This window comes from Protobothrops mucrosquamatus, unplaced genomic scaffold (assembly GCF_001527695.2).
Source record: "Protobothrops mucrosquamatus isolate PMUCROS unplaced genomic scaffold, P.Mucros_1.0 scaffold1146, whole genome shotgun sequence".
NCBI lineage: Eukaryota > Metazoa > Chordata > Lepidosauria > Squamata > Viperidae > Protobothrops > Protobothrops mucrosquamatus.
Genome location: NW_015387362.1, coordinates 736,199 through 746,728, shown reverse-complemented (window position 1 = coordinate 746,728; position 10,530 = coordinate 736,199). Strand labels below are relative to the sequence as shown.

The following is a 10,530-nucleotide window of genomic DNA, read 5'->3' as shown; positions in this document are numbered from 1 at the left end:
TTCTTCTTCTTCTTCTTCTTCTTCTTCTTCTTCTTCTTCTTCTTCTTCTTCTTCTTCCTCCTCCTCCTCCTCCTCCTCCTCCTCCTCTTCTTCTACTTCTACTTTGTGCCCACCCTCCTCCTCCTCCTCCTCCTCCTCCTCTTCTTCTTCTACTTCTACTTCTACTTTGTGCCCACAGTTCTCCTTTGAGAATGTAAAGTTTCGGCAGCTTCAGAAGGAGAAATTCCAGATCACAAACAACGGTCAAGTCCCCTGCCACTTCTCCTTTATCCCCAAGCTGAACGACACGCAGTACTGTAAACCATGGCTTCGTGCTGAACCCTGCGAAGGTTATTTGGAACCAAGTGAGTCTGGAGAAACACATGGAAGTCCTATTCCCTCCCCCCTCTCCCCCCATGCCTCTTCGTGGTAGGGAGCTGAGGAGCTGAGTCCACCTTAAAGATTCAGTCTTGAAGCTTTCATGGTCTCCCCTTCTCCCGCAGACGAGACGGTGGACATCTCCTTGGACGTCTACGTCAGCAAGGACTCGGTGACCCTCCTCAATTCGCGGGAGGACAAGATCGAGGAGATCCTGGTCCTCCACCTGGACCGGGGCAAGGATTACTTCCTCACCATCAGCGGCAACTACCTGGTCAGCTGCTTTGGGACCTCCTTGGAAGCCCTGTGCCGGATGAGGCAGCCCATCCGTGAAGTCCCCGTCACGAAGCTCATCGATCTGGTAGGAAGCTGAGGGGGCCTCCTGGGATTTGGATGGCAGTTGAGCTCACGGAGCCTCTCACTTCCTCGCTTGCCTCCTTGCGCCGAGGGACTTGAGCCCTCCCAATCGCCACCTGCAGCTTTGCGCTGGCTTTTCCTGTGCGCTGTCCAAATCCTGCCGGTTCCTCCTCACTGAATCAGCAGATCTTCTGTTTCCATCTGCCCTTTAACCCAAGCTTCCCTTCGCGCATTTGCTTTTATCGCAGGCATTTCCCCCACCATCTGGCTTCTGACTTCCCCGTGGATGGTGGCTCCTTTCTCTGCTTTGGACTCGTGCCAGTAACACATTTTTGTGTCTTTTCTTCTTTTTTTTTCTTCTTCTTCTTCCTTTCGCCTCTTGCCTCCTCCGTGTGTTCTCAGGGAGACGACGGCTGCCTAGAACAGGTAAAGGGCAGGGAAGCATCCCCAGTTCTCTTGGTAGCCGGGGGGGGGATGACACGGGACAGAGGGGGCACCGAGCGGAGAGAAATGCAACATTTTTCACTTGGGGTGTGTGTGTGTGTGTGAAGCAGTCTGAATCGGGCTTATGGGATGGGGCACGCACAGCTCGGTGGCGGTGTCTGCGAAGGAGGTTGGAATCGTACCTGTGGTCCTCGACTTAACGGCCGTAATTGAGCCCACAATTTTTGTTGCTCAGCGAGACATTTTGTTAACTTGAGCTTTGCCCCGTTTTACGGCTGTTGTTGCCACGGCTGTTAAGCGAATCCTTGCAGATGTTCAGTTAGTAACCCAGTTGTTAAGTGAATCCGGCTTCACCCATTGACGTTGCTCGTCAGAAGCTCTCAAAGGGGGATCGCGTGAAACCCAGGACGCAGCAACCGTCATAAATACAAGCCAGTCGCCAAGCGTAAGAATTCTGATCACGTGACCCTGGAGAATGCTGCAGAGGTCGTAACTGTGAACAACAGTCACCCGTCACTTTTTTCCAGTGCCGTTGTAAACTTTGAACGGTCACCAAATGAACTGCTGTTAAGTCGAGGACTACCTGTGATAGAGGCACAAGGGATCTAGTGACACAGATCCTAAAAGGGATCTGTGTTAGCGGTGTGGTGTGGATGTTTTGAAAAAGACAAGTTTTAAACTCTTATCGGAATGAATAGCTTCCAGACTGCAGAACGTAGCAACTCTACTGTGGTTCGATCTCACCTTGATTTCGAAGTCCAGTTCTAGATTTTCATAAGAATTCAGATAAACTGGAAGCAAACGAAAGAAGTGCAGCGAAGATGATTAGTGGCTGGAAAGGGGAAAGGAGAGATTGTGATGCCTGGCCACCTTAATCCATAACTATTTCTAAACTCAAGAGGTCCTACAGCATATAGCGATGCTAGCCGTGAAGCCCAACGAGGTAGAAGGTTGATGGCCATCTGCAAAGGGTGGTTGGTGGAGAAGACAGCTGGACTTCATGGCCCCAAATGTTCCTTCCAATTCAGTGGCTTTAGCACAAGGGAGGACAACTTCCTTGATCACGCTCTGCCTGGAAAAGGGGTGTAATCAAATGATTTGATTATCGATGGGACTAATCAAGAATCGGGTGTGATCAATGGCAACCAGCAGAAGCACAGTAGGGTTCCTATATTGCCCGTCCTTGCTGTCATAGCTCTTGCAGAAATTTCTGCCGTGGAAGGCAAATACCGGCCGTTGCCAGAATAAGCAAATGGATGTCTGTCTTGCTCTCTTTTTTTTCCTCCTGTTGGAGCCGTAGCCACGCTTGCCATTTTGCTCAGGAATCAAGAGTGGCATTTGTAAAACAACCAGAGAAGCTTTAGTCCGAAGCCCGTTTAGATGAATCTACAAACCAAACGAAGGAACCCGTCTTGCTCATTGTTGGAAGCGCTGGGGCAACCGCTGAACAGTTTTTGTTCGGGACTGATCTGAAATGAGCTTGTGGGTTTGTTTGTTTGTTTTCCCTTCTCCTCCGATCCACCACAGGTCCTTTCAGGCCTGTTCTGTCCCCGTCGGACACACACACCCAAACAGCCAGCCGAGGGTTAAATAACTTCTCCACACTCCAATCCACAGATAAGAAAACTTGGCAGCAGCTCCGTAGCTGCCTGCCAAGACTTTTACTCAGAGAACAAAAAACAATACACACAGTTAGCAAATTAAGTCCACAGCAAACTACTTCGCCAGAGATTCAGCTTTGTCCGTCACAGAGTCCAAATGGCCACCACCTCCCTTTTATAGCCTGTGGGGTGTGGTCCAGTGACTCAGCTTAATCTCTGGCACGTCTCCTTTTCTGCTGCGCACGCTTGTCACTCCTACGCTGGCGTGGATCCAGCCACAACTTCTCTTCCTCACTATCCAAAACACCTGGCTCCTGGCCAATCTCAGAACCACCTGGCTCCTGGTCAATCTCTTCTCCGTCGGGAGACACCTGAGGCATTGCCAAAGAGGAGGGTCCTGGAGAGGGAGGCCTGGCCATCTCCTCTCCTTCATGTTCGGAGCCTTCTTCCTCCGATAAGAGGGGCTCACAAGACGGAGCCACAACAAGGCCTTCCACTTTGAGCAGGCCAATTTCAGATGGGAGAAGTCATCCCTGTGCTGCTACTAAAAAAAAGAACGATTCGCTCTCCACCTTCTGCCATTCCACTGAGAGGTTTTAATCAGCCCAGCCGAGACTGTGAAGAAAATGTAGATTTTTGCAGTAAGGGAGGTCGGTCTCATGTGTGCTCTCAGGGGTGCTACAAAGCAAAGAGGCAGCCGGTTGACCTTCCAGTGGTGGTGGTGGTGGTGGTGGGGACATAAAATAGGCCCTTCCAAGCATTCGGAGGTTCTGATGCCCAACCCCTTCGCTTTTCCATCAGGAGAAGTCTCTTCTGAAGATGGTGCCTCAGGATGAAGACTCTAGTGACCGACCTTTGCACATACCCAAGGAGATCTGGCTCCTGGTGGACCACCTCTTCAAGAATGCCTGCCATCAGGTGTGCTTCAGGGAACATCTAAGGCCTGGGGGGAGGGGGTTCTCCAAACTTGGCAACTTTAAGACTTGTGAACTTCAGCTCCCAGAACGCCATGCTGGCTGGCAGGGGAATTCTGGGAGTTGAAGTCCACAAGTCTTAAAAGTTGCCGAGTTTGGAGAGCCCCGATCAAAGTCCACCTGGCTTTACGCATCATCACGGTTGGTTTTGACGAATCGGCAATAAGAACTCAGCCGTTTCTTTCCTAGGGCACGGTTAGCTTTGCCCGTGGCAACTAAGCTCCTGCTGTGGTTGACGAATCACAGTAGTTAGAATTAATTACCTAGCGCAGGGGTAGGCAACCTTGGCTCTTTAATGACTCGTGGACTTCAACTCCCAGAATTCCTGAGCCAGCCTGGCTCAGCTAGGAAACCTCTCCCTTTCCCCTCAGCATGGCTGGGTCAGGAATTCTGGGAGTTGAAGTCCATGAGTCATGAGGGGGCCATAGTTCCTCCATGCTGGCTCAGGGATTCTGGGAGTTGAAGTCCACGAGTCATGAGGGGGCCATAGTTCCCCAGCCTTGCTTCTAGACCAGGGGTAGGCAATCTTGGCTCTTTTATGACTCGTGGACTTCAACTCCCAGAATTCCTGAGCCAGCATGGCTCAGCTTGGAAACCTCTCCCTTTCCCCTTAGCATGGCTGGCTCAGGAATTCTGGGAGTTGAAGTCCACGAGTCATAAAAGAGCCAGGGTTGCCTACCCCTGACCTAGCGTGTTAAAGCAAAGGCAAGCAGGCCTGTGTGATGTCCTAGCATGTTTCCTGAGTCCAACATGAATGTTACATGGAGCTTGTCTCTGGCAGGAGGATCTCTTCCAGACCCCTGGCATGCAAGAAGAACTGCAGGATATTATCGAGTGCCTGGACACCAGCATCCCAGAGTCCATCCGTATCCTTTTCCTGCTCAAGGGGACCAATCAGCTCAGCTGGTCTGGACTCTGCTTTTCTCTATCTGAGGCTTCAAGTCTCCTCGGTTGGGGTACAGGTAGTCCTTGAGTTATGGCCATAATGGAGCCTGCATATAATGGTCTTAAGTTGTAGCAGCCACAAAACGGGGCCAGGGGCCCGATCGATCTAATTTTATGTTTTTCGCAGTGATCATTAAGCAAACGCTACCCTTGTACGTGTGAACGATGGGATCGATCAAGCAAACCCATTTTCCTTCAGGGTTGTGGTTTTGCAGAAAAGCAGAAGGAAGTGCTGTTTTTTCACTCCAAATCATCATAAAACGCGGCCACAGGACACTGCAAAGAGCTATTCAAGGCAGCCGTGTCGCCGAGTGCCCAAAATACAGTCAGATGACTTGGGAGGGGGGGATTGGGGGAACTTTGGACCAGGCCAATAATCCTCTTTTTCAGGTAGGTCATAACTTCAAGGGTCGCCAAGGGAGCATTCATAAGCTGAGGTCTACTTGTTCCCCTAAGCCTGTGAGTTAGGTTGTAGGCTGAGCCTACCTGGTGAAGTGGGAGGAGGAAGCAACAAGGGGAGGAGCGGAGGGAGGGAGGGAGGGCGCTGCACCTGCTTGGGAGAAAGCAAAGTCCGGACATGGGTGGCAGACCCCCTTTTCCTTGACGGGGGACCCTCAGCTGGCAGCAATCACTCCGTGGCTGAAGCTCTGCTCATCTTCCTGGAGGCCCTTCCCGAGCCCGTCATCTGCTACGAACTCTACCAGCGCTGCCTTGACTGCTCCCAGGATAGTCGCCTCTGCCGGCAGGTAGGACCTCAAGCAGTTACTCGCCTAGGTTCATCCTGGTCACGTTTCCCACTTTCAGCAGTTGAGGGACCGAGTTTTGCTTCCCACTGGCATCAGTATCTCCAGCCAGGCCAACCCTGTCCCGGGGGAGTAGGTCACGGTCAGCAATTCCTTTGCCTTTGTCACTCTCCTCTCAGTCCCAGCATGGAGTGTCCATGCACAGACAGTCACACTGCCTCCTGGATGGGGTAAGCAGAGAGCCGGTATCGAGGGTCAGTACCGTCAGCGCCTCTCCAGCAAAGGCGCTGTGGTCGTAATTCTCACTCCTTCCTTTATAAGAGCCCTGGGGGCGCAGTGGTTAGAATGCAGTACTGCAGGCTAACTCTGCATTCCCACTGCCAGGAGTTCGATCCTGACCGGCTCGAGGTTGACTCAGCCTTCCATCCTTCCGAGGTCGGTAAAATGAGGACCCAGGTTGTTGGAGGGGCAATATGCTGACTCTATAAACCACTTAGAGAGGGCTGTAAAGTACTGTGAAGCGGTATATAAGTGTAAGTGCTATTGCTAGTGCTCTTGGTATCTTAAAAGATAAAGAAGTCCCAATCTGCATCTGGAGTTGATTAAACCATAACTGGTTTTTTGTTTAAAATAAAAAAAAACTGCTTTGGATGGTTAGAATCAAGGTTGACTGAGCCTTCCATCTTTCCAAGGTCGGTAAAATGAAGACCCAGATTGTTGGGGGCAAATTGATAACTCTGTAAACTGCAAAGAGAGGGCTGTAAAGAACTCTGAAGCGGTATATAAGTCTAAGTACCATTGCTAGTGCTCTTCCTGCTTTCCTTCCTTCCTTCCTTCCATAACTCTGTCAACCGCCAGCAGTTCGATCCTGACCATCTCAAGACTGACTCAGCCTTCCATCCTTCCGAGTTTGGTCAAATGAGGACCCAGATTGTTGGGGGGCGATAGGCTGACTCTGTAAACTGCTTAGAGAGGGCTGCAAAGCGGTACATAAGTCTTAAGTGCTATTGCTCTCGCTTGGCAGGTCATTTGTCAGTTGCCGCGCTCACACCGGAACGTCTTCCGCTACGTGATGGCCTTCCTGCGAGAACTCCTGAAATACTCGGAGAGCAACAACGTCAGTGCCAACATGCTAGGTGAGAACCGACCAGGTGGCCTGGCGCCTCTCCCCTCCCCTCTCCTCTCCCCCCACAACCCTTTATCTCACCCAAACGTTTGCTTCCTCCCAGCCACCCTCTTTGCCAGCCTCCTCCTGCGGCCTCCACCCAACCTCGTCTCCAAGCAGACTTTGCAAGATCGCCAGCGAGCCAACAGTTTCATCCTAGGGTTCCTGTTGGGAGCAGATGACTACTAAGGACCTGGCATGCATGCTCTGAGCCAGCCAAGTGGCAAAGGAGGAGAGAGGTCCAGGGTTCTGGGCTCTGGGACAGTTATTACAGGGATAAGATGCTTCCCAACACTGCGTGAGACTCCCTGTTCTTAAGTTTCATCTGTGCCGGTCGTTGATTGCAGAACGAAAAGGGTTCTGATCACTTAGCAGGCAGCCCGTTTGCTGATCTTGGCCGGCACGTGGTAACTGCTCCGTCCACTCCCTGTCTAGTACTGTATTTCCTCGCCTTTTACTCCACCAGTCTAATCCCCTAGGTAGAGACGAGTTCTCTGTTGGGAAGGCAGCGAGGTGCCCGCCACAGCCCGTCTATCTCTTCGCCTGCTTTGTACAATTCAGTTGTCTGTTCCCATCTGTGGCCCTTGCTCACAGCCCAGCTGGTCTCCCACCGTGGCACCACTTGTACTTCACAAAACACACCACACACTGCCAAAGCAGGAGTGGGAGGGGGGGTGGAAAGGTCGGGGCAGCAGATGCCTGCTTTCAAGCGAGGTCCAGGTTGTTGCTTCCCCTCCCTTGCGGTTCTGCCTTTTTGTCTTTCCAGTTGTCTTGTTTCGGGTTTCTGTCCTTTGTGCATATTCACTCTTTCTTTCTTTTTCTCTCTCTCTCTCTTTTTTTTAAAACTGTATAATTTATTGGGAAAGTTGTTTCAAAATAAATCCGCACTGTGCAAAAGGCGTCCTGGTATTTGGGGGCAAAGAGTGGAGTGGTTGAACTCTTTTCCAAAGATCTGTCGGGGATCCTCAGCAATGCTAAGGGATGGAGGGTTTTGGAAACCTTGCGAATCTTGGCAAAGGGGGGGAAACTTTGGCCAAGTTCACACATTGCACAAAGCCGTGCTGTTTTACTTACACGAGGGCAACCTTGTGCTGTGGAAACCAACCCAGTGAAACACAGGTGACCTGTGTTTAAGCGAGCCACAACGTAGCGTGATTTGCAAATACGGCCATTGAGATTTTACAACAGGAACTGAAAGCGGAACAAAACGTGGAGCTGAATGGCGAGTAACCTGGGAAATATTTGTATGGGCTCCTTGGTGCTCTCTGAGCTTGGTTGGTTTTCTTGCAGACGTCTCATTACCCAACTAGGTGACAGCATCAGTGTAGTTCACAGAAAGAAAGCCTGCAGTATTATGTGGCAGCTGTCAACGCTGCAAATACTGTATATTCTTGCTTTGACAATATGCAGAACTGTCTGGTATTTTTATAGTTAAATCAGGCAACAGTGAAAGGGGAGGAGAATAAGGAAAGCCCGGGAAAAAGAAACGGGAAGTGAATCACATCTTCCAAGTTAATTGGAAGATGTGAACCATGACCCCAAAATAGGGGAGGGGAAAATGCCTGGAATGTAGGTGCAACGGAAAAGAATCTCAGATCTAGGCATTTCCACCATGCCATACTGACACCTCTGTAACCTTAATAAATGCTTTTAGGATTAAAAATATGCCTGAAAGTCCTTTTAAGTGTTTCGTTAATCAGACACGTGACAGCAGCATCGTATATAATTCCGTATCTGCTCGTTCCGTGGAATCTGCTCTAATGTTTTAGGACCTCACCAGGCCCGTTTCGAACAGCCTTGCTTTGCTCATGGAGCCATCTCTTCTTAGGGCAGTGGTTCTCAACCTTTTTAATGCCGCGACCCCAACCGGTCGTAAGTCGAGGACTAAACCGGTTGTAAGTCGAGAACTAAACCGGTCGTAAGTCGAGGACTACCCAACCGGTCATAAGTCGAGGACTTTCCCTGCCCGGGAGCGCTGGCATGCGTGGTTCCGCCCCCTGCACCGGCCAAGGCATAGCTGGCAAGCGGCAGAGATGGAGCAGGCCGACCACCAGCTGGCCCAGCCCAAGGGAGGTAAGGCACCCGCCGGAAAAGGGGGAAAAATGGCGGACAAAAAAAATGGCAGACAGCCTTGCTTGGCGACCCCCATGAAATGGTTGATTGACCCCAAATGGGGTCCCGACCCACAGGTTGAGAACCACTGTCTTAGGGGGACCTTTTCTTCCACAGCTTTGCTTGGTGCTGCAAGGTCTCCTCTCTTTCTATGCCAAAACCTCCACATTTTTTTTTTTTTTTAAGCGCTTTGATAACCTCAGAACATGGAGGGCGTTGAGGATTCTTGACCCAAGCAATTATACGGAGGGCTGCTGACGGCAGGAAAATGAGCTTGGCTGCAGTGATAGGTTCCAAGTCACTGGGCAGGTTGGCTTCCTCCAGGTAGAAGCTGGTGTACAAATACCCAAAGTTAGGGGTTTTTCTGCTTCACCAGGCATGGGTCTGTGTGAAATTCTCCCTTGCAATGTAATGCTTCAGAGGAAGGAGGATTTCTAGCATGAGGAGGCGAGGTCGAAGGGAGGAGAAGGGTCAACCCATGAATCTGTGAAAAAAAAGAACTGGAAATTACGAGAAGGAAGGACAGGGGCAGCTGTCAGTTATTATTTTTCCCAGTTCCATTCCCACACCCCCAAAAGTGCTTTTAATCAAAACTCTTTTAAGGAAGCTGGACCCTCCCAGGGTTTGTTTTTTTTACATCGCAGAAATCTAGGAATTCTTTCTTTTTTTTTTTAACAATATTTTATTGAGTTTATATAGATAAGGGAAAATTAGGAACAATATGGATATGGTAAGGGAGGGGGATGGGGGAAGGAAATAGGGGATTTAGGGTAAAATAAGGAAAGGTACAATCACATATTTTAACAAACAAGCAACTGTCCGGATCATAATAACGAGTGAATATCTTAAAATAAGCTTAACTATAGCCATATTACAAACAGTTAATCAACAAATAAATTCATCTATTAAATAAACACAAATAATAAAATCTCAGAAAATCCTAACTATCAACATAGATAAAAATCACTAAAAATAACAATGTCATCTACCTATTAATTAGAACTTGGTTAGAAATTAATCATCTATTCTGAGATGTTAGACCCTTTTCAAATTCTAACATGTCTCTAACCATTGATAAAACTTATCCCAAGTTATAAAATAAACTGATGATTCAGGAATTCTTCTTTCAAAGGCTGAAACCATCCTCTCTAAGATAATTAATTTGCTGATAAACGTGACAGACAGAAATGTTATTTGGGTGATTGACCAATAAAGCATATTCAATAAAAACAAACAAAACAGCAAAGAACTATTAACGACCCCTTGTGGGCAAAACAACAACCAGAAGAGATCCTTTTCCAGACTGGCCTGTCAAAAGAGTTTGGAAAGTAAAGGTCGCGTTCTTTTTAAAATGGCTAAGAGTTATTAGCGATCCATCCGCAGGATCCTCAACTTCTCCCGGGCTCTCAAGAAAAGATTGGGTCAGCTCTCTTGTTGAGCTTTGCTCTCCTGCTGCCACCCCGCAATGATGCGTTCCCTAGTTGTGTGTCAAAGCGGTACACAGAGCACACGGTACTTCTGCAGAACCTCTTTCTGTCAGTTGATGGATGGATGGATCATCTGCAGAGGTTGCATTTCAGCCACTCGGATTTTTCTGTGTTTTCTAGCTCAGTGGTTCTCAACCTGTGGGTCGGGACCCCATTTGGGGTCGATCGACCATTTCACGGGGGTCGCCAAGCAAGGCTGTCTGCCATTTTTTTTGTCCACCATTTTTTTTGTCCGCCATTTTCCCCCCTTTTCCGGCGGGTGCCTTACCTCCCTTGGGCTGGGCCAGCTGGTGGTCGGCCTGCTCCCTCTCTGCTGCTTGCCAGCTACGCCTCGGCCGGCGCAGG

General features: G+C 49.5%; 1 protein-coding gene across 1 annotated transcript in view; it reads left to right on the top strand.

The window, feature by feature from the left end:
* OCRL (OCRL inositol polyphosphate-5-phosphatase) overlaps positions 1-7,475 on the top strand; it is a gene marked incomplete at its 5' end in the record, with an annotated part of 23,770 nt that extends 16,295 nt beyond the window's left edge. The window contains 8 exons of the mRNA XM_029284963.1: positions 179-344; positions 483-718; positions 1,117-1,140; positions 3,561-3,677; positions 4,515-4,599; positions 5,297-5,424; positions 6,446-6,557; positions 6,651-7,475. Of these exons, the coding sequence (XP_029140796.1) occupies positions 179-344; positions 483-718; positions 1,117-1,140; positions 3,561-3,677; positions 4,515-4,599; positions 5,297-5,424; positions 6,446-6,557; positions 6,651-6,775 (993 nt within the window). The remainder of the gene's footprint in view (positions 1-178; positions 345-482; positions 719-1,116; positions 1,141-3,560; positions 3,678-4,514; positions 4,600-5,296; positions 5,425-6,445; positions 6,558-6,650) is intronic.
* Positions 7,476-10,530: the final 3,055 nt, after the last annotated feature.